The sequence below is a fragment of the Lichenostomus cassidix genome, chromosome 10, assembly GCF_008360975.1.
Source record: "Lichenostomus cassidix isolate B80296 chromosome 10, HeHo_3.0, whole genome shotgun sequence".
NCBI classification, from domain to species: Eukaryota; Metazoa; Chordata; class Aves; order Passeriformes; family Meliphagidae; genus Lichenostomus; species Lichenostomus cassidix.
Window position 1 is genome coordinate 349,219 of NC_139491.1, and position 27,774 is coordinate 376,992.

Below are 27,774 nucleotides of genomic sequence, written 5' to 3' on the forward strand. Positions count from 1 at the left end.
CTGGGACAGCGGGACAAATTCCCAGCCCGAGCAGCCTCCTGGCAACCCTGGCATACTCCATGCACCTTGTCAGGGTGCTCCTGGTGTGCATCACCTCTGTCGTCCTCCTCCTTCTCCTCCTCCCCACGCGGGGCCAGGCGAGGTGAAGGTCCCTGGTGAAACAGTGGCAGCTGCCCTTGTCCTGCTGGATCCAGCTGCCGAGTCACGCGACAGCCATGAGCAGGGACTTCCATGTAGGGACAGGCTACGCCCGCATGTCCCCAACCCCAGTTTAGCCCCAATTTCCCACGGGGTTTTGCAGTCAGATTTGGTCCCAGTTCTATGACGCTTTTTAGAGCTGAGTTTGATCCTGCGGAAGTCTGATGACAGTTTCACGAGGGGTTTTGCAAATGTGTCTAGTCCCGGGGGGTGGGACCATTCCCAGTTCCACGAGGGATTTTAAAGCTGGGTGTGATCCCCAGGTTCCATTTGGGGTCCCATGCAGGGTTTTGCAGCTGGGTCTCGTCTCACGGGGCTTTGTTCCCGGTTCCACTAGGGGATTTACAACCGGATCAGGTCCTGAGGGAGTTTGGTCCCTGATCCCTGTGGGGTTTGGCAATCAAGTCAGGTTCCATAGGGGTTTGGTCCAGATCCCACCCAAGGTTTTACAGTTGGATCTGGTCCAGAGGAGCCTGATCCCGATTCCACAGAGGATTTTACAGCCAAGTTTGATCCCAGCTGGCTATGGTCCTGCTTCTTCGTGGGGTTTGGCCACCTATCCGCAACCCCGATGTACCCAAGGATGCAACATCCCTTTGATGGGAATGGGTACCGCAGCGGATCGCGGTTATCCTGTGCTTTGGCATCGGGGAGGGATGTAGCAACAGCCCGAGCCCCACCGCGGGACCCCTGGCGGGCCCCTCCGGAGCCCTCGCGAGGCCCCACGGGGGGGCGGGGGGCTCTGTCCCGCCCCGGGGCGGAGAGAACCGCCCCCTCGTGTCCGCCCCGTCGTGTCCGCCCACGCCATGGCCGCCCGTTACCTTCGCGCTGCCCCGGCGCTCAGCCGCCTGCCCCGCTGCCCGCTCCCCGCCGCCTGCGTGGGGCAGCGCCGGCACTGTGAGTGGGGGGACCTCGGGGGGCTGTGGGAGGAAACCCTCGTGTCCTTGGGGCTGCGCACGCCACGTGGGGGGTGTGCTCCGGACCCACGGGGGGGGCGCGGCTCGGATTCTTTCGGGGGGCGGTGTCTGAAATTGGATCCGGATTCGCGCTTACGGACGGTCCGCGCCGATTTGCGGACCCACGCCGGGTTTCGTAGCTAGGTCTGGTCCTGGGGGGGTTTGGTCCCGGTTCCACGAGCGGTTTTACAGATAAGTTTGGTCCCAGGGGAATTTGGTCCCGATTCCACGTGGCGTTTTGCACTCCAGCTCGTACCTGTTCTGAGCCTGGTGGGGGGCTTCGTTCCCGGTCCCGGACCAAGGCGGGGTTTTGCCCGTCAGGAGGGTTCACTCGCGCTCCTGGCGCCACGCAGAATTTTGCTGCCTGTTAATGCTCAGGTCCCACGCAAGGGAGGGGTCAGCTCTGCTCTCGGTACCACGTGGGGTTTTTTACCACAGCCTGAACCACAGCCAGGTTTGGCACCCAGAGGGGTTTATTCCTGGTCCAGGATCCACACAGGGATTTTCATCCTGATTTGTGCCTTGGTCTAGCCCCAGGGGGCTGCACCTTCTCCTGGTTCTGGTCCTGTTCTTGATCTCACCGAGGTGTTGCACACGGGTCCTGCTCTGAGAGAAATGTGTACCTGTCCCTGTCCCCTTCACATGGTGGGTTTTGCACTCTGACCCCCACCACAGCAGTGGCCCCAGTAACTGGCCCAGACCCCAGTGGGGTTTGCCCCTGACTTGTACCAGTCCCTGAGCCAGGGTGGCATCCACACCTGGCTGGACAGAGCCATGTGGCCCCCAAAGGATGCCCGGGCCCTGCACAAGGGTGTGGAGCTGGGGGACCAGGGGTGCACCCCTGATGCCCCTCTCCCCCCCTTCCCCACTGCTCTCCAGATGCCGACAAGCGGATCAAGGTGGCAAACCCGGTGGTGGAGATGGACGGGGATGAGATGACGCGAATCATTTGGGCCTTCATTAAGGAGAAGGTGACGGGGTCCTGCCATCACCAGGAACGGGCGGGTGTGCTGCAAGTGGAGCTGGGGGGTTGTACGGGGAACAGGTTGATCCCTGTACTGCCCTTTGTCAATCCCTCCTGCCTCTGTCCCTGTGTCTGCAGGAAGCAGGCAGTAAAATCGGCACCTTTTAGTGAGGACCTTTTAGTGAGGACCTTTTAGTGAGGCAGTCCTGGGCAGGGGGAGCTGTCCCATGCAGGGAGGCCTATTCAGGGGAGGGAGGTCATCCTGGCCAGCAGAACCACCTTGGCCAGGGGAACCATCTTGGGCAGGCAGCCAGGCTGGGCCGGGGTGGGTACCAGGGCTGCCCATGCTGTGGTGCTGCTCTTGGGGCACCCTGCACTGTCCCCCCACTCTGACACTCTCCTGGTTCCTCAGCTCATCCTGCCCAATGTGGATGTCCAGCTGAAATACTTCGACCTGGGGCTGCCACACCGGGACAAGACAGATGACCAGGTCACCATTGATTCAGCACTGGCTACCCAGAAGTACAGCGTGGCTGTCAAGTGTGCCACCATCACGCCTGATGAAGCCAGGGTGGAAGGTGGGCAGGGGCGAGGAGCTGAGCTCCCAAGCACAGTGTGGGGCTGCTGGCAGCTCCATGGGGTGCTGAGCCTCCTGTCCGTGCACAGCCCCTTGGGGTCAGCAGTGTGTCCCCACTGCCAGCTCAGGTTTCTGATGGGTTGGAGGCCGCACCATACTCAGTGCTGTGCCCCTCTCCCCGGGCCTGGGCCTGGGGACACACTGACCTCTGTCTCGTGCCAGTCATGATCTCATGCTGGCTGTCCCTCCCCTTGGCCAGCCTTGCAGCAGGGTCTGGCAGCAGCACGTGGTACAGCGGAGCTGGGTGCTGGCATGGGCCATGTGTTTCAGGGGGCCCAAGGGGTCCTTCAGGGGTCCCACCTCTGCATGCCCCACAGAATTCAAGCTGAAGAAGATGTGGAAGAGCCCAAATGGCACCATCCGAAACATCCTGGGTGGGACGGTGTTCCGGGAGCCCATCATCTGCAAGAACATCCCCCGTCTGGTACCCGGCTGGACCAAGCCCATCACCATTGGCCGCCATGCCCACGGTGACCAGGTGAGTTGGCGCAGTGGCTGGAGCGTGGGGCTGGCCAGCAGCTCCCCCAGTCCCTGCCCGACGCTCTGCCTGGCCCCCCACAGTACAAAGCCACTGACTTTGTGGTGAACAAGTCCGGGACATTCAAGATGGTCTTCACGCCAAAGGACGGCAGTGGGTCCAAGGAGTGGGAGGTGTTCAACTTCCCCGGCGGCGGCGTGGGCATGGGCATGTACAACACGGATGAGGTACTGGTGGGGCTCGAGGGGTGCCTGCAGGGCAGTGTGCCTTGCCAGCCTGGGGGAAATGCCAGGCTGAGGGACAGGATCCCATGAGGTTCCCATGCTTCCCTTGCAGTCCATCTCTGGCTTTGCACACAGCTGCTTCCAGTATGCTGTCCAGAAGAAGTGGCCGCTCTACCTGAGCACTAAGAACACCATCCTCAAGGCCTATGATGGGCGCTTCAAGGACATCTTCCAGGAGATCTTTGATAAGTATGGACCGGGGGGGGGGGGACTCGGGTCTGTTGAGGGGGCTGTCCTGGGGGTGCTGGCAGTGAGACCTGCCTGGTGTGGGCATGGCTTACCCCTGGCCTGTGCTCCTAGGCACTACAAGACGGAGTTTGACAAGCTGAAGATCTGGTACGAGCACCGGCTCATCGATGACATGGTTGCCCAGATGCTGAAATCCTCTGGTGGCTTTGTCTGGGCCTGCAAGAACTACGATGGGGACGTCCAGTCAGACATCCTGGCCCAAGGTGGAGCAGGGTGGGGTGGGGTGGGGTGGACTCTGCATCATCACCCCTGGGGGCTGTCCTGACCCCTATCCTACCGCAGGGTTCGGCTCCCTGGGGTTGATGACCTCCGTCCTGGTGTGTCCGGATGGGAAGACCATCGAGGCCGAGGCTGCCCATGGCACTGTCACCCGCCACTACCGGGAGCACCAGAAGGTGGGCATGCTCTGCTGGCGTGAGCTGCCTGTGCTGGGTTGCCCACAGTGTGGTGCCCACACCAGACAGCTGACCGCTCTCTCTGCGCAGGGACGACCCACCAGCACCAACCCCATTGCCAGCATCTTCGCCTGGACGCGTGGCCTGGAGCACCGGGGCAAGCTGGACAGTAACCCTGACCTCATCAAGTGAGCAGGGTGGGGTGAGGGTCCCCGGGTGACATCCCTGCCAGCAGCTGCTCCAGTCGCGGTTGTGGCAGGGCCCCTGGCGCCAGCTGTGCTGGAGCCACAGTGCTGCCATCCCCAGGTTTGCACAGACACTGGAGAAGGTTTGTGTGGACACAGTGGAGAGCGGGACGATGACGAAGGACCTCGCTGGCTGCATCCACGGCCTTGCCAAGTACGGGTGGCTCTCAGGGCAGAGCAGGGGGGCAGCCACCTGCCCCAGGGCAACGTGGCTGCACGGGTGACCATGAGGGTAGAATGACACAGCGGGGTGGTCACAAGAACAGTGTAGTGACCACAAGGATGAGCTGGCCCTGTGGGGCAGCCACAAGGGTGGGAAATTGACCTGGAGCTGGCTGTGCACAGTGACCACAGGTGGCTACTGGCCTTTGGGCAGTCCCTAGGACCGCGGGGTGTCTGTTTACAGCTGAGGGGGTTGGGCAGGGGCCATATCCTATACCCAGGGCTGTGCTGCCTGTGGGAGGAGGTGGGCAGGGACCCCTACCAACCCTTCTCTGTTCTCCCCAGTGTGAAGCTGAATGAACACTTTGTGAATACCACCGACTTCCTCGATGCCATCAAGAACAATCTGGACAAGGCTCTGGGCAAGAAGTAGGGGACAGCCTCACTGTCTCCGTGCTGGATGGGGCTGGGAAGGGCCCGGTTCCCCCCAGCTCTCCAACACAGCTCAGGAACAGTTGAATCATTTTTCTAAAGTTTTCTTATGAGTGTTTTTAAAGCCTTTGTAGCAAGGGTATGTATGGCTAGGGGCAGGGGGGGGTGGGGGGGGTGGGGGGGTGGGTGTGTCTTGGTCTTGCCCTGATTCATGTACTCCATAACGGTGTGGTGCCATTAAATATCTCCCCAGCATATGGCACAGCTCTGCAGTGCGGGCAGGGGGGCAGCCTGACCCCTCAGCTCAGCCTTGCCAGCCTAGGTGGGCTGTGCACTCCAGCAGTGTGGCATTGGCCTCAAGGTAGCATATAGGAGTCCACAATCCTGCCGTGCTGAGGAGTGGTCAGGGCTGGCCAAGGCTGTGGCCATATCCATTCTGCCCCAAGGCTGGACAATAGTGGGAGGAAGAGGTGGGTGGCAGAGGTAGTGCCTTGTGGGGGACTGAGTGGTGGCACACCCAGAACCACCCTGGGGATTGTGGGGATGGGGCAGGTGGTGCTCTGCCCCAGGGAACACAGCCACTGACTGGACGTGTAAGGTGTGTGTAGGGTCAGGACAGGTGTTTCAGACCCTGTGCCCTGGCTGGACCCCAGCTCCTAATGCCTGCCAGGACCCTACCCAGCTCTGGACACACCTGGGGGGCAATGCTGTGGGTGCTGTGAGTCCCCTGCCCCACAGCAGGGAGTGAAGAGCACAGATAGTGGTCCCAGACTCAGCAGTGCCCAGCTGCTTCTCTGCCAAATCCCTGGGCATGGAGGAGGCAAACCCCCAGCTCACAGGCTGCCCCAGTGAGTCTCTTTTTCTCAAGCCCCAGAGCAGCTGGGGGGCAAGGAGGGCTGCCAGCACCTCAGTCAGGGGCTGTGCCCAGGACCCTGCTTAGGTCCTTCAGCCCCTCACAACCCCCTCTCCCCACACAGACCACACAGCTTACACAGGTTTACAAAGCACATTGGTTGAAGGGAACTGAACTCCGTGAAAAGATAGATCCAACCATGCGGCACATCTGAAAAAAATAAATTACTTTCAAAATACCATCATTTGCTGGGGCTGGACTGGGTTTGCCTCCCCCAGATCCACTGCTAGCTGCAGCTCCAGACCGGGAGCTATGGGTGCTGATTGCGCCCTGAGCTTCTACGAAAATACTCTGTTCTGTGTTCCAGGGAGCACAGGGAGCCCCAGGGTGAGTGGGGAATGCAAACCCACCTCCTCCTGCAGGCAGGGGCTTCTGCCTGCCAGGGGCTCAGGGGGAGCCCCTGTGCAGCCAAGGGGGGACCCAGGAGGTAGAATAATTAGTGATGCTCATCATCTTGATTCACTGCAGCCCCTTCCATCCTTACTCATTCAGTGATCTGCTGGGTCATGCCTCCCCTGCCTGCAGCTTCAAGTCACCAGATGCAGGGTGCAGGCAGGGGCAGGCAGGCAGCAACAGAGCCAAGGCAGGTCCAGCAAAGGCTTCTGGACATCCCTGTGTTTCACAAGCCCAGTGGAAACCATCCCTCCAGCTCTGCAGGGCCTGGCTGGGTGCTGCAGCCCCTCTTAACCCCACCAGGCCCCCACAGCCCCTCCAGCCTTGGCTACAACATGTTGTAGTAGGCCATTTCCTTCATGGCCTGCTCGGCCAGCGTGTGCTCATCTGGGGGGTTGCCCACAGCCTCGTAGCTGTAATTCTCCTCCTCGAAGTCATCCATCTCCTGCTGGCCATCCAGCTCGGCGTGGTCAGTCCCAGCCAGCTCCATCATGGCATCTAGGAGTCAGCACAGGAACACACAGTGACAGACCTGTGGTGAGGGCTGGGACCAGCAGCTCCCCCCCGCCCTGGATTTGGAGCCCAAAACTCCCTGGGAGCCACAGCCTTGCTTGATCTGGGCTACTTGTGGGGGTAGCCCTTGGGGGAGAAGACAGGAATTTGCCACAGCCACCGTGGCACAGCCCAGTTCCTGATGCCATGGACCCTGCTGGGGGCAGTCATGATGCCCAATCCGCGCCAGGGACCCACCTTGGCTGTCCAGGCTGATGTCCATCACCCCATGCTTGACCTTCATGTGCCGGCTGAGGTTGCCCTTCAGGTTGAACTTGCTGGAGCAGTAGGGACACTTGAAGGGCTTGCTGCCGGCGTGCAGGTGCATGTGCCCCAGCAGGTTGTACATGCGGTTGAAGGACTTCCCGCAGACCTGCCGGCAGCGTGCCTACGGTCAGCCCCGGGGCTGCCAAAGGCTCTGCACAGCAGGCCTGGCCCCCAGGCTCCCCTGGGGCTCCCACCACGAGTAATGGGGCTGCTGCTCTCCTGGAGTCCCTTGTGGCTCCTGCCAAGAATAACGGGGCTCCCTCCCTTCTCCTGCTCTGTATGGGAGGCTTAGGGATGCAGTGTTGATGCTGCTGGGACCTCCAGAGCATCCAGCACTGGTCAGAGAGAGGCACCGGTTGTCATTTCAGCAACAGCACTGCTCTCACCACAGCTTGGAGCAGACATTCTGCACCCAAATGAGCAGGGGAGGCATCACAAAGCTACTTCCATGCTCAAGAGCTCAGCCTGGCCAGATTCCTGGGGGCACAGCACAGCTGAACCTGTGCCCCCCATCCCCAGCTCCATCAGCCCCCCAGTCCCGCTGGTACCTTGCACTTGAACGGCTTCACTGGTGAGTGCACGATCATGTGGGTCTTGAGGGTCTGCTTCTGCACAAAGGTCTTGAAGCAAATGTGGCACTGGTAGGGCCGGACACTGGTGTGGATCAGCATGTGCCGCTTCATGTTGGCCTGCAGCGTGAACTCCCGCCCACACACCTCGCACTTGAACTCCTTCACGCCCTGCCAGGGGTGGGAGAGCTGTGGGGTGGGGGGGAGCTTGGGCAGACCCCCAGGTGCTGGGGACACACGAGCAGTGCCAAGAATGGAGCAGGGACCCCATGGGCAAGGGATGGGATTCTTGTGCTCAGTCCAAGGGGTGTATCTGAGAGCCTGGCCTGGCCTGAGCCCAGCAGCATGCAGTGGCTGTGGGTGGGGGCTGGACAGGCTTTGTAAGCGGATCTGAGTGCCAGCTCTGCTCTGGGGCTCAGCCCAATTGCTCCCCATTAAACAGCCCTTGGAAAAGGGCAAACACCCACATACAGCCTGCCTAGAGGAGCTGTGACAGCTCCTGGACAGGGCCCTCCAGGTTACCCTGCAGCAGGTCTAAAACTCCCTTTCTGAGGAAGGGAACCCCAGAAGGGCAGGGGCTGGGTCCTAGGGACCCCCTCACTGCATGTCAGTGACCCCAGCTAATGCCAGCCCCAGATGCTACTGCCCACCAGCACCACCCATCTCCTCCCAGGCCTGGGGGCACTGGGACATTCCTCTGCCAGCACCCACATCCTGAGCTGGCACATCTCCTCTGGGCATGATGAGGGCAGCACCCCAGAGGAGGACCCTTAGCCCCTACCTTGTGCGTGAGTGAGTGCTGCTTGAGGTGGTGGATCTGGCTGAACTCCATCCCACACTCGGTGCACACAAAGGGCCGGACGTTCTGGTGCTTCAGCATGTGGTTCTGCAGCTGGCTGCGGTAGTGAAAGGACTTGCTGCACTCCAGGCACTGGTAGAGCGTGGGGCCCTGATGCGTGGCCAGGTGCCGCTTCAGCTGGGTGAGCGTGGAGAAGTCCAGCCCGCACTCCACGCACACATGGCATCGCCCACTCTCGTGCTTCACCTCGTGCGCCTTCAGCTCGCTGGGGTAGGCAAAGCCACGGCCGCAGAAGCGGCAGCTGTAGGGCTTGATGTCGGTGTGCAGCAGCATGTGCCGCTTCAGGTGGCTGGTCTGGGTGAAGGCTTTGCTGCACACGCCACACTTGTGGGGCCGTGTGCCCTGGTGGGTCAGCAGGTGGGTCTGCAGGTGGCTGGGCTGCTTGAACAGCTTGTTGCAGTGTGGGCAGGAGTGGGGCTTGATGCCGTTGTGGCCCAGGATGTGGGTCACCAGGTTGTACTTGGAGGTGTAGGACTTCTCGCACATGCGGCACTGCCAGCGCTTCTGTCGGTCCCCCGCCTCCACCAGGTAGGAGTCATCGATCTGCACGTTGATGTCCAGTCTGTCCAGCTGTGCCTTCCTGCTGTGCTCGCTGGTGCCGCCGGCTGCCTCCAGCTCCCCCGGCTCCTGCCAGCCACAGCCCTGCTCGCTCTTCACCTGCTCGGGGGATGCTGGTGCAGGGCCCTCTGCCTCCTCAGGGGATGGGGCGCCTACATCCAAGGTGCCCGCGGCTCGCGGGGCCCCCGCAGTGCTGCTGCCCAGGTCACCAGCCCTGCGCCGGCGCTCACTGCCCTCCAGCTCCCGATGTCGGCGCAGGTGCCGCAGCCGTCGGGGCTTCCTGCTGAAGGTGCCCAGGTCGATCATCTTCATGGCACCGCTCTGCACCGCTGGCTCCTGGCTGGGCTCTGGGGGCTGGGGCAGATGGCCGTGCTGCCCCTCACCCTCCTTGTCCCCAGGAACGGACGCGTTGTATGCTGGATCAGCCTCCAGGTCTGCCTTCTCACTCTTGACCTTGGGCAGCAGCCTCACAGGTGGCCTCTTCCTCCTCCGGGCATGCTTCTCCAGGGAGGACTCTGCCTCCAGGGTGTCCTCGTCTTGCCCATCCCCAGGTCCCTGCTCCTCACCCTCAGGCTCTCCAGGCTCTGTGGTGGCATTGTCCGGCTGCTCCCCAGCCAGCCCTGGGAAGAAGCCAGTGGGGGTGATGGTGGCCCCAAGCAGCTCATTATCGGACACCAGGCCTAGGACTGCAGCCTGTGCCAGGGAAAGCACCACCACGGCGTCTGTCTGTGTCCCGCACTCGCTGAACCGATCCATCTCTCGCCGCCGACCTACGCCGTCATAGCTGAGGAGGAAGAGACATGGCTGTGAGCCCCCTGCACCTCACTGCCACTGACACCACTGCAGGGGCTCATTCCTGCTCTCACTTCTTTCCTTAGCACTCTTCCAAGTGAACCCCAGACTGACACGCAGGTCCAGTGTGGGTCCCCAGCACCACACGACCCAGGATGCAGAGACACAGGGGCCCCAGGGGTTTCCATTGTAAGGAGGAGCAGGGAAGCTTGGATCTGTGTGCACTGCCAGCCTCACTGGATTGGCTGTTAGTTCCTGGGGCTGGGGTTTGGCTGCTTGCATGCCCTCAAGCTCCCAGAAGTGACTCCTGAGAACAGGAGTTCTCAGCCTGTACAGTTTGGGAACTGGTCACAGCTGAGTGTGGCTCTGAGCTCTGTCAGGAGCAGCAACAGCACAGGGAGCAGGAGAGACGGGGCCCAGACCCACCAGAACCACCCAGCAGTGGGCCTAGGCACAGGCAGAGGCTGTGCTGGGCTCAGTACTGGTGGCTGGCACACTCACCCTGGGAGTCCCAGCATCACCACAGCATCCTCCCCCCCAGCAGTCAGCAAGGACAGGCAGGGATGTGCCTGGAGAGCTGCCGCTTCCTACTGCTGAAGAGTGTTCTCCTAAATACAATTATTCCTGCAGCTACAACAAAGAAATCCTGTGGGGGAGGTAAAACAGGGATAAACTCTGAGCCAGATCCTGTCACAGTCCCAGGAGAACCTGCTCAGCATGAGGAGATCGTGGGATGAACCTCCACTTTGGAGCAGGGAAACCCCACAGTGCCTGGGCATCATCCCTGCAGCCAGGTCACCTACAGGACACTGAGCATGGATGGGACATTGCCCTCTCTCTGCTGCAGGCAGCTGCCTGCTCCTGCCAATCCCTACGTGGCCCTAGGTGTCCCCTCATGCCAGCACTGTGCCCACCCAAACACCAACCACACACATGGGATGGGATGGTGAAGAGGATAGGATGATGACGATGATGGGGAAGGTGAAGAACCAGTGTGAGAACAAGAAAAGACAGAGAAGGGGAGCAAGACCAACCACAGGAGCTTGGCTGCCCGCAGACATCGGGGGTACCAGTCCCTCCAGTTCTCTCCCATCTGCTGTGCCAACACGGGGCTGGCACTGGCCACAGCACTGGCGACTCTTGGCCCACGGTGACACACACCTAGTGAGGGGACTCTGCCCAGGCTTGAGCTGCCAGGGGGACGCTGTGGGAGCAGGCGGGAGGAATATCTCAGCCAAGCACCCCCATCTGCCCGGGCACCCCGGAGAGCCAGCGGGCAGGGATCAGGGGCTGGAGGGACAGGAATGGAGGGGAGGGGCGTCTTCAGGCTGCAGGGAGGGGATGGAGAGGAAGAGGATGGGGGTGGGAGGAGGAGGAAGGGGATAAGGGGAAGACTAGTGCGGAGGCAGAGAAACAAAGCAAGGAGTGGGGGAGGGCGGTGGCGGGAAGAGGAGGAGGGCTGGGAGGAAGAAGAGGGAGCGCTAAGGGAGGTGGCTGCCGCCGTGCACTGAACAGCCCCGGGGTTGTACCCCGCCGGCTGCGACCCTCTTTCCCGTGGGGCTCCATGGGGCCCCCGAGCTGCCCACTGCAGGCAGAGGAGAAGCGACATGGGAGAGGAACCCAGCTGCTCTCTCCATGTCCCCAGCATAGCAGAGGGGTCAGTGGGCCCCCCTGCATGGTGCTGGGTCTCTGCTTCCCAAAACAAGAACCATGAGATGAGGCAGCTGCAAGACCAACACACTCACATGTTCCCCAGACCGGTACTGGGAGTCTTACAGCCACCTCAAACCAGAGGCTTTTAGCAGAAAGTAAGTGTGGATTCCTACCCTGGGCACTGGGAAAGAGGATGAGCTCTCCTTGTCTGCAGGAAAAGCAAAGCCTTGTGCTGCACAAACCTCTCTGCACTTGTCTCCATCGGACACATGAGCCCCACGACATGGTATAGAAGATTTGCTGTCCCAGGCCACAGCACTGCGGAGCTGCAGCTGCACAAACAGCACACAGGGAAGCAGGAACAGGGCAGAGGCAGCTGTTTCACTTCCCGCTCTCATTTCCCTCTTCACGCCTCGGGACTTGCCAAGGCAGCTGGAAACACCATTTCCCAACACACTGGCAAGTGAGGTGAGGTCATGTATTTCAGGTCCCCCAGGAAACTCCCAACAGCCCCGAGTGCAGAGCACTGCCAGCTCCAAGGGAGCTGCTTCCAGCCTTGCTCAAGCAGCCGAAACAGAGGCTGTGATGGAGCACAGTCCTGCCACAGCTGCTCTCTTTGGGAGTGGGCATTCCACAGAAGCAGGACAATGCCCAGGGCTGAAGCACGCAGAGCTGAACACCATGCAGACTCCTGTCCCAGGGCTGATGTCAACAGTGACACAAGCACCTCCTCCAAGTCCTCCTCCCCATCAGCTCAGACCTCCAGACCTGTGGCTGCACCCACAGGCTTTCACCCACCAAGCTCAGGGTCCCTGTCCAGTGCTGCTGCTGGGAACCAAACCCTCCTCCAGACCTTAATAATCTTTACTTTTCAAGTCCAGTCCTTCGGGCCAAGGTCCCTCCAGCTCATTTCCTGATGCAGACCCTCACCCACCCATCCCTTTCCCTCACAGGGGGTCACACAGATACACTTGCCCATGTCCCCTCTGCCAGTGGCGTGTGCTGAGCTCCCAGTCCACTCATTCGTCTCTCCCCATCACCACTCTCCTGTCTCCAACACTGCAGGATGGATGCACTTGGGGCCAACATTGGTGGTAGCTGTCCTTGATCCTTTGGGGTTGTGAAATGTGGGTTTCTTTCATCATTTCTCCTTCCACCCCAAGGTTTAGTTTTGATGAAATCTCTCCTCCCATCTTTCCCAACACATCTGGGAAGATCCAGGCTCTGCCCTGGCACATCCTGCACACCCTGCCATCCCTGGCCCTGGCTGCCTCCCTTGGAGCCTCCACCAGCTCCTCACTCACCACCTGGTCATTTAAAGTAGGGTTTTCTTCATAGCTTTCACTTATTTGTGCTATTTACTTCTATTTTCTTGTCTTGCTCCATTATTAGCCCCTCAAATACTCACTTCTCACTGGGTCCCCCTGGCAGCAGCATCTGCACAACAGGCTCTCCACTACCAGCACATTCCTTGCTGGATTCCAGATTTTCCAGCCACCAGGCTAAGAGCTGTGTCTCTGAACACATTTCCCTTCCCTTTGCTGTTTGACCTCCCCTGGTTTCCCCCACCTGCCCCATCACTTGTGCCACCACCCCACCTGGCCCCTCTGCCAGCACCATCACTCTAGAGATAAGAACCTGGTAAATCCTCAGTTGAGCATCACGAAAACATTACATCTGCTCCACAGAAACCTCACCTAGCAGTAGCAGTTTAAGTCACCTGGCCCCCTGCACAGGCTCCCAGGCTGCCTGACAAGCATGGTGCCATACTAAAGACGACATTTAGGACTTGTTCCTGGCTATCCCCTTTGCAGGACCCACATTGTGGGACAACTATTGCAGGACCCTTTTGTAAAACCTTTTGCAGAACCCCCATTGCAGGACCCTGTGTGGGACCCCCTTTATAGGACTCCTATTTCAGGTCCCCTCTGTGGGACCCCCATTGCTAGACCTCCTTTACAGGGCTCCCTGCAGGACCCTTCTGCACACCCTCTGCTCCCAGTGCCTGAAGGGTGCCAGGAGGTTCCCCTGACACAGATGTGGTGGTGCAGACCTTGGGACAAAAGCTCCCAAGGCACGAGGTTGAGCCCCAGGACAAAGTGGGACCTTGGGCATGGTGGGTGTCTCACTGGGGAAGGAGGCAGTAAAACTTTTTAAGATTTTTTTACCAGAAAATGTCTGATAATGGATCTGATATTTGCGAGAAAACCTTTGATTTTATTTTCCTTTCTTTCTCAAAAGCAGCCTTCATTTAAATTTAATAAAGGGGAAAACAGGCTTTCATGTTGCCTGAAGATTTCACATAAAGCTGCTCAACCCCCCACAATTCCAAACAGAAAAATGTTGTTTTCCTTAAAATCACAACTAAAATTATTCCTAAACCTGACCCTGCGTGCCTGTCCTGCACCAGCCCAAGGATTTGGGGGTCACCTCGGCTGCACTGCCCAGCCCTGGCTCTGTGCTGGTGGTGTGTGTCAGGGGCTGACACACAGAGTGGCTTCAGACACCGTGGCAGAACCAAAACTGGCACTTCTGGCACTTATTTCCCCAGAACTGACCCTGATGCAGAGAAACTGCTGTAAAAATGAGCCAAAGCTCTGAGAAATGGGCAGGAGCCATGCGGGGCCAGGTGCTGCTGCCACAGACAACAAATAAATACATGTTTAAATTCAGTTGGTGCCTCCACACTAGATGCTGTCAAACTACATTTTTAAAAGAAAACTTTTGTTTTAAGGAAAACTTCTCTAGAAAAAAGAAACCTCCACTGTCAGCAGATCAGAGAGCAGCCGCTCCCTGCAATCTCCAACCGGTGACAGACGTGACATCACGAGTGTCACTGAAGTGCTTCTGGGTGGAGGAAGAGTAGTCTTTGGGGGCTTTGGCTTCACAAAACAAAGGACACAACCTGGGATTTGCAGCAGGATGTTGACAGTATTTTTAATAAGAGCAGGTGGAAAACCAAGTCGGGGAAGGTGAGGCCCTGGGACAGACAAGGGCTCAGGGAGGAGTGGATGTGACCAGAGCACATCAAACCCTCCCCAGCCTCTCCACGGGAGCTTCCTCTGAACATATTCCATGGAATTGGGGTATTCTCACTCTGACCACTGTGCCCACCGATCAGAGGTAAATATTTACCCCTCTGAAGATGTATGGTTATTGACAAACTCTGACTGGGAGGGAAAAGGGAATGGCTTTCAAATAACCAGTGGTTACCAGTGCTGCAGAATAAAAGTGTGTGGAGCACAGAGCTGCCCGGTTCCTCCATTATCAGCCCAGGGATATGGGACCCACCAGTGGGAACTGGGGTGAGAGGGGGAACTGGGGACAGCAGCAAGTGCTGTGGCCACTCACTGCAGAGGGACAGAGCCACCATCCCAAATGCTCCTCCCAGCACACAGGCACCTATGCTGAGCTGTGACATCCCATTCCTGCTTCTCATTCTGCTGGAAATCCACTTTTTCCTCCTCCTGAGACTGAGGCTCTATCCCTCTGCTCCTCCATCCCTCCAGCCTCCATCCCTTTTCTCCTCCATCCCTCTTCTTCATCCCTTGCTCCTCCACCCCTCCAGTCTCCAACCCTCTATCCCTCTGTTACTCTATTCCTCCATTCCTCCATCCCTCTGCTCCTCCATCCCTCTGCCCCTCCATCCTGCCAGCCTCCAGCCCTCTGTTCCTCCATCCCTCGCTCCCCACCCCCAGTATCCTCTGCTCCTCCATCCCTCCAGTTGCTCCCTCATTCTTCCCGTTTCCCTGGCAACGCCCATCTCGCGCCGAGATCTGTCCCCTCTCTCCCTCTTATCTTTCTCCTCTCTCTTTCATCTCTCTCCTAATCTCCCTCCCCATTCTGAACCTCTGTCCTTTGCTTCCTTTCTCTCTCTCTCCCTTTTCATCTCCTCCAATGCCTTCTCTATCTCGGGGTTACAATTATTTGAATCTCACTTTAAAGAAATGATCTGTTTAATTAACCATTGGGCCCTGGCCCCGCTCCTGCCCTCCCGCAGCCTATCTGCCCAGCACGGGACCCCTGCTCACACCCCAAAGTGCCTCTTGGCCAAGGACAATGGGGTGACAGTGCCCTGCCACCCCTTCTCCAGCATCTGACAGCACTGACCTCCAGCCACGTGACCCTCTTGTCCAGTTTCCCCAAAAAAGGTTGGACTAGGTGTTCCTTGAGGTCTCTCCAAATCCAGGATTCCATGACTCCACGATGCTAACACAGCCAGCACAGAAGCCAGCAGCTCCTGTGCCACAGATCACCCTCAACTTTTATGTTATACCAGAATAAGGGGAGACTAAAATTCATGGGGAAAAGGTGTTTCCTGAATATTAAAGTCCTGATTGCATCCATTTAGCCATGGGGGTAATGGAAACATGAGAGGAAGACAGGTTGCTCCAGGCTCTGGGGTCAGTGGGAAGCAGCAGGGAGCCTGGCTCTGACTCAGGGTCACTTCCACGGGACCCCTATGTTGTGGCAGAGCCAGGAGCCCAGAGGATCAGGCCTGTGGCCACCAGCACTGTCCCTGCTCTGGGGAGGTCTCTTTAGGGAACTTCTGCTCACGGATGGGCCAAGCAAATGCTGGAGCTGGCATTCTGTTCTAGCCAGGGATGGAAAACCTGTGCTCTCTGAGTAGTCAGGCATGCATCAAAACTGCACCAAAACCTCACCAAAGCTGTATCAAAACCACACCAAAACCACTGATGGTTCATGCCCAGAGTGGTGCCTGGGCAGGGAGCATTCTGGGAGGAGGATTCTTCTTGGCCCCACCTGCCTTCCCGAGGAGCTTCTGTTGCTGTGCCACAGGGCACATCATCTCCTCCCTAGAAAACCAAACCCATCATGCTTCAGGCCTGATTTTCCAGCCCTTCTGCCCTCACAGCCCTTCCCGGAGCATGGCACCAGGGCAACAGGAGAGCTGTGACAGTGAGCTGGCCTGCTGGTGGCACCTGGAGCAGTGACGCTGGGACAAGCCTCTGCTGAGTGAGGGGTTTTCCTCAGACTGACTGGAATCACCTTATGGATGTCTGTGAGACCTTCCTGTCATTCCTCTGTGGAAGGGACCAAACCCTGGCACCTTGCATCCCTCAGATCTGAGTGCAGAGGCTGACCATGACCAATGCACACCCTGCACCCAGAGCCCAGCCAAGGCAGCACCAACCCCAGTGCTCCAGGGGTTTGTCAGTGGTTTGGGACTGGCAGCATATGTGGCACTGCCAGGAGCAGGGAAGGCTCCCAGCCCTGCTGCTGTCCCAGCCTGGCTTCAAAGGCTCCACACAGAACCCTCGCTCTGCCTTGAAAAACAATTTTTGCTTTTAAATGAAATAAACAGGGAAAGAAAAGACTTTCAAGTTCCTCCTTGCTGCAACGGCTTCTCCCCAGCACAGTCCCTTTCCTCTCCGAAAATAGCCGAGCTATTCAAAAGAGATGCAAGAAGAAAAAAAGGAACTGAATAGAGGAAAAGGGAAAGAAAAAAATGGAGCCCCAAGGGGGTGGAGAAAAACAGAATGAAAAGACAGCAAAAGTAAAGAAAAGGGATGAAAAATAAAGGAGGGGGAAGAGAGAGACAGACAGAAGAGCTTTGAAAAGAAAGAATGCTGCCAGCCTGAATACAGGGAGCAGGAAAAAAGGGCCCTGAAAAGAAAGAGCCGGCTGGAATGACCTCTCATTCAGGGCTGTGCCAATCACCGCCGCGATGGAAATCCTTTCTTCTTCCCTGCATTCTCTCTCTTTCCAGCGGGGGCAGAGGGAAGAGGAAGAAAGGGGAGCTAATTCTCAGCATAGCAGAAAATAAATCTGCTCTTTGCGAAGTCCCTGAAAGGCACCGAGGCGCTGACAAACCTGCTCCCAGCACTGACACATGCAGATGGGGACAGAAAGGAAATGGGACTGAGCAGTGCTCGGCTGGACTACCTTCACCACCTCACCATTCCTCTGGAAAATGAGGCAGCAAACACCCTGAGCAAATAAATCTGTAGGAACCCCCCAGCACCCACCCTTGCCTGGAAAGACCCAACAGGGCTTTTACCTGGGTCTGTGAGTCCCAGCACTGCCCCGGTTCATTCAGCACATTCAGCAGTGGTGGGGGTTAACAGGCCCTTGTGGAGATGGACCAAACAGCCCAAACAACCCCAAAATGAACCAAAGTGCAGGGGGAGAGCAGCACTGGGATGTGGGACAAAGAGGTGGCACCCAGGGGGAACAAAACACTGGAGATGGAGCTCACCAGAACACCAGGTGCTCTGGAACAGAGGCAACAGGCACCCTGGGGTCCTGCAGAGACCTGGGTGTGATGCCATCTGACCCCAAACAGTCCCGGGCTGAGGAGGAATGTCCTGAGCCCATGTGGCATCACTCATGCTTGACACAGCTCCTGCTCAGCATCCCCGGGTCTGGGGTTAATCATAAACTGCCAGGGCCTTGGGGCAGAGCCATAAATGTGGCTGGAGGTCTGAGGAGACAACATACGGGCAGGAGGAGCTCAGGCACCCTGGTGTGTGCGACCCAGCTGGCTGTAAAAGGGGAAAACCAACACAAAACGGTACAAATGGGAGATGTGTTTCACCCCAAAGGGAACAGGCTGCCCGGTGGGATGTGAAATAGCTGCTCAGGTGCAAGGACTGAGGGGAGATCCCCACAGTGAGAAGGGTCTAACTTAAGGGTCTAACTTTCAAGAGCATTGTTGCCCTTATCCTTGGGAACAATTTTAATCCAGCTGTGATATTGCCATGTATGGAACCTGTCCATTCTGTCCCCCAGCAGGGGCACACACAGCTCCCCACTGCCCTCCTACAGCTTATCCCAGGCAGGAAGCAAGGCAGTCCCGGCGCCCTGCAGGGCTGGGGGCTGCCTGCTCCCCACAGGGATGTTGTGCCCACCATGGCTGGGCATCACTGAGCTCTGCCACTGTCCCTGCATCTGCCATCCCCCCTGAAGGGCTGGGTGAGAAGTTAATCATAGCTGAGGGGTTCTAATTTGAGTGTGGTAATTTACACTCGACTGGATAATCTTCCACACATAACTCTGCAGCCACTCCCAGCTTTGGCAGCTGGGCAAGAGCTGTGCTGGGCACAGGTGAGGGGACACTTCATGCTCTGTCTGCTCTGACAGCTCCAGATTCTGAGGCTGTTCTGCCTTGGAGAAACTGCCCCTGTGTGCCACAGTCCCCTGGACATCCCTGAGCACAGCACAAGCAATTGTGGTTTGCCTCAGTGATGGCAAAGGTCCCGGTGAGTGAAGCACAGCTGAACCTGCATGGGGGACGCTGACCTCCAGCTCTGTGGCTCTGGAATCACCTCCAGCACAAGGAATCCACTGCAGAACTCAGCCCAGTCACAAACACAGCGAGTGCCATTTCCTACTGACCAGAGGTGAAGGGAGGGGAGGGAATTGGAGCTGTCCACCGTGGGCAGGACAGGAACTGGGGAGCACTGAGCCCCCTTCCACCCACACCATGCACTGGACCACACCAACTGGGAACGTTTCACTCCCAGTTTTCCAATACCATGGCTCTTCAATGTGTCACACAATTACAGGAACAAGCACAGCTGTGCAGCTTCCAATGCCACTTCTACTTTCAGATCCCCAAGGTGGGAAGTTTCGGATCCTTTTCTGTGCAGCTGAGAGGTCAGGGACAAGCTTTTGGTAGGCTGAAGTGGACAGATGGAGCAGGAAGCACTGGACAAAGGCCCCTACTGGTGGCAGTTCATGAATTCCCAGCTCAGGACTGACCCAAGCCAGGCATGCAAGACATGGTATCCCCACATGGCCCAAAGCCAGCTGTGCTTGCTGGCCCCCAAGCACCACCCTGCCTGTATGGCCCATGTCTTTGAGATCCAAAGCAGCAGAGGACTCGGCTGCTTTTTCTGGGGGGAAGGCAGAGATCTCTGGTCTGGAGATGCTATGCTAGCTGCACGCTGCTGCCAGGTCACAGGGCCAGGGTAAAATGCAATTCCTGCTTGTTGCATGCATGTTCTTGTGTGTCATCGTGCTGTGAAAGCTCCTGTAGTGCTCCTAACCCTGGGCAGAGTCCAGGATTTTATACAAAAATACACACATTTATCTTCTGAAATGGAGTTGAAAGAGTGGGGTCTGGCACTGCTGTCTGGAGCGTGTCGCAGTGGTTGGACAGTTGACATGGACACAACCTGGCATACCGGGAGCTGGCTGGAAGCAATGCCCAGGGCTCTGCAGCTCATGGCTGTCCCATCCCTGAAAACAGAGCCAATGCTGGATGAACCTGGACTGGGAGCTGCTGTGGGCACTGGGGGATGGATCACCTGCCTGGTGTAAAGTGCAATGATAGGGCTTGTCAGGTGATACAGGGAGATGCAGTGGGCAAACCCTGCTTGTGAGCAGGACGGTGGGGATATTTGCACTATTTACTCATCCTAATTAATATTTCCCAAGGTCTCAGTGAGGCTGGGCTGTCTCTGCTTTGGTTCTGGCAGCCCTGGCTCACCCTGGAGTCTGCTCCACTTCCCCTCCCCGTTTTCATCCCAATCTGCACAACCCCTGTACTTTGTGCCCTTCCTTCTCACAGCCAGAAAGTCCCATAAACACACACAATATTCAGCTGTTGAAATAATTTCCTTCTATGTGTCCCTTGTTGATAATCACAAAACCAAAGCAAACCACTGGAGCCCCCATAAATCAGGGCTGGCTCTTGGCAGGCGAGCTCGGCGATGGCCCAGCCGGGTCTGCTGGCGTGTGCAGAGAGGCCAAGGCACAGACAGGGATGGATGGCAAGGGAATTGATGGATTCAGAAGAGAACTCAGCGCTCTGATGGAGGAGGTTCATCCAGCTCTGCCTACGGTTCTGCCTCTGAGCAAGTGCTTTATCTCCAGAGGGCACCCCTGGCTGAGGGCAGAGCTCCTCTGAGAGGCATTAGCTCCCAGTGAATTTGTGTCCCCTCAGCCATGGGGACACTTGAGTCAGGGCTGGAATCATGGAATCACTATGGCTGAAAAGCCCTCATGGAGTCCAACCATTCCCCAACACTGCCATGGCCACCACTAAACCATGTCCCCAAGTGCCATGTGCACACAGCATTTGAACGCTTCCAGGGCTGGTGACTTTGTGCACAGCAAGCACAGAATGGCCATGGCAAGGACAAACTAATGGCTCTGGAGCAAACCCAACAGCAGAGCCAGGAGGGCAGGTCAATCTGTGCCTGGGAAGGGCAACTCTGAGCTGCTCAGTAAATGAACAAAGAATTGATTGGCATGGAGGAGGGAGGTGTTTGAGCTGCGAGTTTAAGATGCCTACATTTTGGATGGCAGAGGGGTCAGAACTCAGAGCAGAAAGTCCTTTATGAGGAATGAGAGCCTCACAATCCCTGTGGATTGACTGGGAAGGGAAGCAGCTCCCTGGAACATCCATCCTAACCACAAAAGCAATTCTTCCCAACAGCAGCCACCAGCCAGGCTGGTCCTGGGCATCCCTGATGCACCCAGCCAGTACTGGATGTCCCTGATTCTCCTGGCTGGTCCGGGATGGCCCTGATCTGCCTGGTCATGAGCAGCATCTCTTGGGGAGGTTGGGATGAGCAGGCCAGTCTGCCCAGAGGATTCTGTGATCTCAAAGGTCCTTTCCAACCAAAATGATTCCATGGTTCAAAGAAGAAGCTCTCCCTTGAAAGCAGCCCATCATGGGCTGGACACAGGGCTGCTCAAGGGAAGCCTTGCAGCTGTTCTCCAGTTTACTCATGGATTCCCAGTCCTGAGCCCAGAGGAACTGGCACCTGCCCAGCCCCCAGTTTAACCCCCAAGCCAGGGGCTGGTGCTGTGGGACATGGGGAGGGCCCTGGGATAGTGGGTGTGGGAACAGATCAATGGTGAGGGAAAGGAAAAGCTACCAGGGAGCACACCAGAAGTAAAACTTGAAAGCAAAAGCAAAGGAGAGACAGAACTGGTTAAACCGGGATAACATGGTGAGGGACAGGGTGCCAGCAGAGAGGCAGAGAGGGAAGAATGGCCTGACACCACAGAGAATGGAATGAGATGATGCTGCTGCTGAGAAACAGGAAAGATAAATTTAGAGGCAGTGGCGAGCACTCTTCCTCTGGAAGCTCTGCCTGTCCTTCCTCCCCCTCCTCTCCTTCACCAGGTCACCCCCAGCACGGGCAAGATAAAGGCTCCAGCCTGGTGTGGCTCTGATGGCCGTGGGCCAATCCCAACTGTGCCCAGGGAGGGACCCCAGCCCTGCCACGGGGCTGATTGAGCAAAGGCTCCCTGAAGAGCATGAGCAGAGCCTCACCATCCCATCCTAGCGCCATCGTGGCTCCCACCTGCAGTCCCCAGGAAATTCCTGTTCCCTGGCTGCAGCTCCCCAGCACAGCACGTTGGGGTGTGCACTGCCCAGGCACCAACATGAGTCCCCATGGACGAGAAGTGGAAGTAAAACAATGAGCATGTCAGTGTGCTGCTTCCTCCTCCCAGCCCACTCTTCCTGAACGGATGCACTGCCATGCTGCCCAGAATGGCCTCTCTGCCAAACCCAGACTGTGCCAGTGGCTGCAGATGAGGCTGCAGGAAGACCTTAGAGCTCCTTCCAATGCCTAAAGGGGCTCCAAGAGAGCTGGAGAGGGACTTTGGACAAGGACTGGGAGTGCCAGGACAAGGAAGAATGGTGTCAGACTGACAGAGGGCAGGGAATTGTCACAGGTTGCCCAGAGAAGCTGTGGCTGCTCCATCCCTGGAAATTTTCAAGGTCCATTTGGATGGGACTTGGAGCAACCTGGTGTTGAAGCTCCAGGGCCATGAGATGTACCTTGTCCTACCAGAGCTCCCTGCCTTGCACAGCTGTGGTGCTCCTCGGCACCCTGTTACCCTTGGGTTATCCCCAGAGCCAATCTGGAGAAGATTCAGGTGAACTTTCTGCAAGTTTGTCTTTGCTTTGCACAACAGAACACCCACACACTGGTCACTTCTCCTTTAACTAAAATCTGTGATAGTCTGCAGGGAACATTGTCCAAACACCCTGAGAACCAGGAGGTGACAGCACAGGGACACCACGGAGCCACCCGCAGGTGTTGACATATTGTACCTGTTAATTTTCACTACAAATATTCAACTGGCACTCAAACGACAGATGGACAGATGCAAGGAAAGGCCAGGAAAAGTCAAAACCCATGTTTCTCCCCTCTAATTTAAAGTTTGGGAAAGTTCATCATTCCTTGTTCCCTCACTGGGGAGAGCCCTGTTCCTCTGCAGAAGCCAGGTGAGCAGAACAGCCTCCCTGGTGTCTGAATACAGAACCTCAAATCCACAAACACCGACCTTCCTCCATGGCTCAGCAGGAGCACCTCCTTCCCGACTGACATCCCACATTTCATTGTGCTTTGGGTAGAAATTGGGATTTAGGGAAAGCCATGCTGGGCACAGGCTGTGCTGGGTCTTCTCCCACCCCAATCCCATTGTAACCCACAGCCTTTTGCCACAACAAGAGAGGAGGGTGTGCACAGGGCTGAGGAGAAAATGTGGGACAGAGGAACAAAGGGACAACGCTTGTCACTGATCGTGGTCCCTGTCCCCAAGGTCAAGCCCTGTGGGAAGGGCTCAGCAGGGACCATGACTCATCCTGAGGATTTTGGGCACAGGCAGCACAAAGGATGGGACTGGGGCACTGATGGCACATTGCATCCCAGCCATCCTGAAGCATTCTTCCAGCCTCACTATGCCACCTTTGTGGCACACGTGCCCTGAACAGGTATTTGGGACATTCCAGCAGCTGCCACCTGAGACCAGACAGGTGGGCTCTGTGAGACTGGGCTCGAGCAGAGGCTGAGCTGAAGCTGACTTCTCCACAAGGAATAACTGTAAAATAAAGGAGCACAGGCAGCCTCCTTCATGGTTGTGATGCTGGCATGTTCCTGGCAGTACAAACCCACTGCTCTGTTGATTCCTCAGCATTTCCAGCTGCAGAGCAGAGCAGGACAGTGTCTGTGCTCCTCCCTCTCCACACTGTGATTCCCAAACTAGTTGATAAACTAAAATGACCCAATAAAACTGTCCGAAACAAACACTTCCTTGGGGTATAAACCAAAACCAAGATGCCAACATGATGAGCTGTGACCCACACCACTGGAGATGCTCCACTGCCACTGCTGCAGGGACACATGTCTAACCCTAAGAGTCACCCTCAAGTTTGGGTGGGAATGTGTCCTGGGGTGTAGCAGAGCTTCAGCTCCTGTTTCCCATTTTGGAGGGATACAGTGCAACCCATAAAGAGGGCACTGATGCAAAGCTGCTTGCAGGAGAGGAGCTCTGACCAGGCAAGGAGGATGTGCCTGCTCCACAGCTGCTTCTGCAGTGAAAACATTGTCACCCAGGGTGGGAGCAGGGGATGGTCACTGCCTGGCCTGTGCTGCCCCAGCTGCTGCTCCCCATGGCCAGATAGGGATCAGACACCCCTGGGGCCTCCCAGTGATTTCGCAGGGTCCCTGTGAGATTCATGCCTGGAGTGTCCCTCCAACCCAAGATGTTTGTTCAGTCCTGTGGCCAGCCCTGAACACCCACAGGACCCAGCTGCACCGTGTGGGAACCACTCGGATCCATAGCTTGGTGGGGCCAGTTCCAGCCTGGGATAGAGGAGCTACCAAGGCAAGGCCAGGAGCAGGGTGTGGGCAGTAGGAGTGTGGCATGGGATGCAGGATCATGGTGTGGGATGTAGGAGGCTGATGGAGCTGCAGGCTTTGGACCTGCTGGAGGGCTCCAGGCTCCAGACCTGGGGACAATCAGGCTTTGGAGCTGGGGGTGGGTCAGGCTCCACTCCAGTGGAGGTCAGGGTCTGGGCTGCCCCCATTCCCCCATGTCATCCTCCTCTTCCTACACGGCTGCTCACAAGAAAAATCCTAATGCTTGATTAATTAATTAATTGTAACTAATATAGCAACAGGACAGTGTTATGACCAGAGATCCAGAGGTCTTTCAAGCAGCTCCCCTCGGTCCCTTGCTGGGGTGCAGAACACAAAGCCCCGCAGCCCTCACGGTGTCCCTGCGGGTCCCACAGTGGGAAATCCCGGGGTGTTCCGGGACTGAAGGCAAAGCGAGACCTGCCTGGTGTGGGATCAGCCCACAGTGTCACCCCCACTCCCCACTGCCATTCAGGCCCCCGGAGCACACTGCCGCTGCGAACACGGGGAACCCCACCCGGCACCCCTACGGCTGGCCGGTCCCAAACACCAGGAAACTCCCTAAACTTCGGGCACGGTGCGCGGGGACCGCCCAGCTCCCGCCGTGACCCTCAAACCCGCGAGTCGGGGCACCCCACGGTACCGCCCGACCCCCGATCCCCCCAGCATCCCTCCCACGCGCGACACGGCCGCGGGGTCCCTGGCTGCGTTGGTCCCCCTCCCGCAACAGGTCAGGGCCCCCCGCCCCGCGCCCTCCCCGCAACTTTCCCGGAGGAGAAAGTTTGCGCGCGGCCACGGGGAAACTTCTCGGGGGGGTTCCATGGGGAGGGGGTGCCCCACGCACGGAACCGGGATCCCCCCGTCCTCCCCGTGCTCCCGGTCCCTCCCGCCGCCATCGCTCCCGTCTCCGTCGCGCGGGGCAGGAAGGCGGCGACATCCCGGTGTCCCCGCTGTTGTACCCTCCGTGGGAAGCGGGGCAGGGTGGGTGGGCTTTAGGGGCACGGGGGGGCCCGGTGAGGACTCACCGGCGGCTCCACGGGGCGGCGGCGGCGGCTCCGGGCCCGGCGCTGGGTGCGCAGGAAGGAAGAAGGAGGGAATGAGGCAGGGCTGACGTGAAGGGATGCAAAGCAGCTCCTCCTAACTCGCCCGCCCTTCATCTTCCTCCCCCTCCTCAACTTGCCCGACCACCGCGAAACACCCCCCCCGGTTCAGCAGCATCCTCCACCGGAGCCGGGGCTGTCCTCGGTACCAGTTTGGGGGGTCAGAAGTGGGGGTAATGAGGGTGGGAGTGGTCGATGAGGACCCTATGCCCACACTGTCTCTGCATGATGTCCCCTCCAGCAGCACAGGGGTCATTTTCTACCTCATCTTCATTTTGGGGGATTGTGACCCCATAGAATGATGCTGAGGGGGGACAACCTTTTCAAGGGACCAATATCCTAGCTGGGCATCACTCTCCTCTGCTATGGTGGTGGGAAAGGTCAGTGCACCCTAAAAAGCTTTGTAGGGATTGATGAGAAGGACCCCTCTCTCCCCAAAAATGGGATGAGAGGAATTAGGGATGTTACAGGAATTGGAGGGCTTTGGGGGGGATGCTGTTCACCCAACACAAAGAGGTGGAGGGAGAGGCCAGGGTGTGCAGGGGTCGGGTGGCAGGAGGTGGCTGGTTCCCAAAGGAAGGAAGTGAGATGGGATGTGGTATAGGAAGGGGAGCAGGTGGTCCAGGTACTGGAGGGTTTGGGAGGGGAGGTGCTGCTGGCTCCCCCAAGAAAGTGAAGGGAGAGGTTGAACTATGTGTCTGTGGGGATGTGGTAGCAGGAGGCAGCTGCTCCCCAGAAGGGAGGGATGGAGATGGGATGAGGTGTGGGAAGGAGAGTGGGTAACAACAGCCAAGGATCTGCGGGCTGCAGGCTCTGGCTCCCATCGTGAGGAGGAGGAAAGGAAGAGGAGGAGAAGGAGGAGGAGGAGGAGGAGGAGGAGGGTCTCCTCCCCATGGAAGAAGGAGCGTGCGGAGGCAGCCGGTATACGACTGGTGTGTCGGGCGATTCTCATCTCCATGGAAGCAGGTGGCGCCGGCCGGACTAATCGCAGTAGAGTTTGTCTCCACACACAGCCCTTTGTCTGGGCTTACTTCTGCTTTTCTGGGGTTTTTTTTGTGTTCTTGGTGAAAACTGAGCTCCCTGCTCTGTCCCCACTGCCACTGCCGGTGCTCACATTCCCCACGCCTTTCTGGGGGCTGCTCAGCATCCCTTCACATCCTCGCTGCTGCCCGCCGGCCCAGCCTGGAGCCCGGACCCGAGCGGCGCCACCGGTCCCCAAACTGCCACTTCCTTCCTCACATTCCCAGCCCAGCCTCGCCCCGCACTTGGCCTGGAAACGGCTCTGCCTGCACAAATATTTGCCAATACTGACGGGGACAGACGAGGCGCAGGGAGATAGATTCACTCCTTTAAATTCCCGCGGGTGCCCCAGCCAGGGGGTATGCCTGGGCCTGGCACCTGGCGGGGCACAGAGCGGGGCATGGAGCGGCGTACCGAGTGGCACACAGAGCGGGGCGTGAAGCAGGGCACGGGGCAGGTCAGAGGGTGGGACACGGAACGGGAAACAAAGAGCACAGAGCGGGATCCAGAGCGGGGAACAGGACAGGACAGGACACAGAGCGGCGTGCACAGTGCGGCACGGAGCGGCACGGAACGGCACGGAGCGGCACAGTGCGGCACGGAGCGGCACGGAGCGGCACGGAGCGGCACAGTGTGGCACAGTGCGGCACGGAACGGCACGGAACGGCACGGAGCGGCACGGAGCGGCACGGAGCGGCACAGTGTGGCACAGTGCGGCACGGAGCGGCACGGAACGGCACGGAACGGCACGGAACGGCAGTGTGGCACAGTGCGGCACGGAGCGGCACCGTGTGGCACAGTGCGGCACGGAGCGGCACGGAACGGCACGGAACGGCGCGGCCGAGATCAGCACCGGCCCGGCAGCTCAGCTGTCAGGGAGCAGCTGCCTGCCCGCTCCAGCCAATCAGAACGCGGATTCAGGAGACTGCTGTCTCAGCCAATCAGAACGCGGATTCAGGAGACGGCTGTCTCAGCCAATCAGAACGCGGATTCAGGAGACGGCTGTCTCAGCCAATCAGAACGTGGAGGCTCGCGGCTGCAGCCGCCTCAGCCAATCAGGACGCGCGGTCTCCTGCCGCTGGTCACTCCGCTGCTGTTCCCTTCCCCTCCCCGTTCCTCCCAGCCCACCGAGGCGCACACTGACCCTTGTCTCCCTGCCCTCGATGTCCCCCGCCGTGCCCGGCGAACCGTGTCCGTGTCCTCCGGGCAAGGGCCCGTGGCTAGCCCCCGGTGCCACGGGGGATTGCCCCGCCCTTTTGTCACACTCCCCAGCAGAGGCGTTATTGCGGGTCCTGGCCGGTGTGTACCCGCGCTGGGGGCAAGCGGGACCGGGCAGGGGCCGGTGAGCTCTGACCCCGCCGGTGCCCACGCGCACGCCCCCTCCGGGCAGGCAGAGCCGCTGGCCCTTTAAGAAAGGGGGTGGCCTAACTCCTGGCCCCGCCCCCTGCGCGCGGCTCCGGCCCCGGCGG

The 27,774-nt window shown here is 58.4% G+C and overlaps 2 protein-coding genes across 6 annotated transcripts; one reads left to right on the plus strand and one right to left on the minus strand.

Moving 5' to 3' along the window:
* Positions 1-936: 936 nt before the first annotated feature.
* Positions 937-5,105, plus strand: IDH2 (isocitrate dehydrogenase (NADP(+)) 2). Its single transcript, XM_085070160.1, has 11 exons — positions 937-1,095; positions 2,034-2,125; positions 2,531-2,696; positions 3,073-3,233; positions 3,317-3,460; positions 3,570-3,706; positions 3,818-3,969; positions 4,049-4,161; positions 4,252-4,349; positions 4,468-4,560; positions 4,914-5,105. Exons 1-11 carry the CDS (start codon positions 1,005-1,007, stop codon positions 4,999-5,001), a joined length of 1,335 nt encoding a protein of 444 aa, XP_084926286.1. The 5' UTR covers positions 937-1,004; the 3' UTR covers positions 5,002-5,105.
* An 891-nt stretch (positions 5,106-5,996) lies between these two features.
* Positions 5,997-27,585, minus strand: ZNF710 (zinc finger protein 710). 5 transcript variants are annotated; one of them, XM_085070150.1, is made up of 6 exons: positions 27,450-27,571; positions 25,211-25,252; positions 8,476-9,895; positions 7,674-7,883; positions 7,057-7,231; positions 5,997-6,804 (listed from the first exon to the last, which is right to left on the minus strand). In XM_085070150.1, the coding sequence occupies exons 3-6, from the start codon at positions 9,865-9,867 to the stop codon at positions 6,635-6,637; spliced, it is 1,947 nt and encodes a 648-aa protein (XP_084926276.1). In that variant the 5' UTR covers positions 9,868-9,895; positions 25,211-25,252; positions 27,450-27,571; the 3' UTR covers positions 5,997-6,634. The 5 variants fall into 5 exon arrangements, with proteins under 5 accessions (XP_084926276.1, XP_084926277.1, XP_084926275.1 ...); XM_085070151.1 differs by lacking the exon at positions 25,211-25,252 and having other exon boundaries at positions 27,450-27,585; XM_085070149.1 differs by lacking the exons at positions 25,211-25,252; positions 27,450-27,571 and adding an exon at positions 11,799-13,099.
* Between the last annotated feature and the right edge of the window lie 189 nt (positions 27,586-27,774).

Bases quoted from the DNA above. Each gene is read 5' to 3' on its own strand.
- ZNF710 (XM_085070147.1), bottom strand. From the start codon at position 11,827: ATGTGTCCGATGGAGACAAGTGCAGAGAGGTTTGTGCAGCACAAGGCT. The intron at 7,884-8,475 runs GTAGGGGCTAAG...CCCACCCCACAG, and splicing joins AGCACTCACTCACGCACAAG to CTCTCCCACCCCTGGCAGGG. The intron at 7,232-7,673 runs GTACCAGCGGGA...CGCTGCCGGCAG, and splicing joins TGAAGCCGTTCAAGTGCAAG to GTCTGCGGGAAGTCCTTCAA.
- IDH2 (XM_085070160.1), top strand. From the start codon at position 1,005: ATGGCCGCCCGTTACCTTCGCGCTGCCCCGGCGCTCAGCCGCCTGCCC. The intron at 1,096-2,033 runs GTGAGTGGGGGG...ACTGCTCTCCAG, and splicing joins CGTGGGGCAGCGCCGGCACT to ATGCCGACAAGCGGATCAAG. The intron at 2,126-2,530 runs GTGACGGGGTCC...CTGGTTCCTCAG, and splicing joins GGGCCTTCATTAAGGAGAAG to CTCATCCTGCCCAATGTGGA.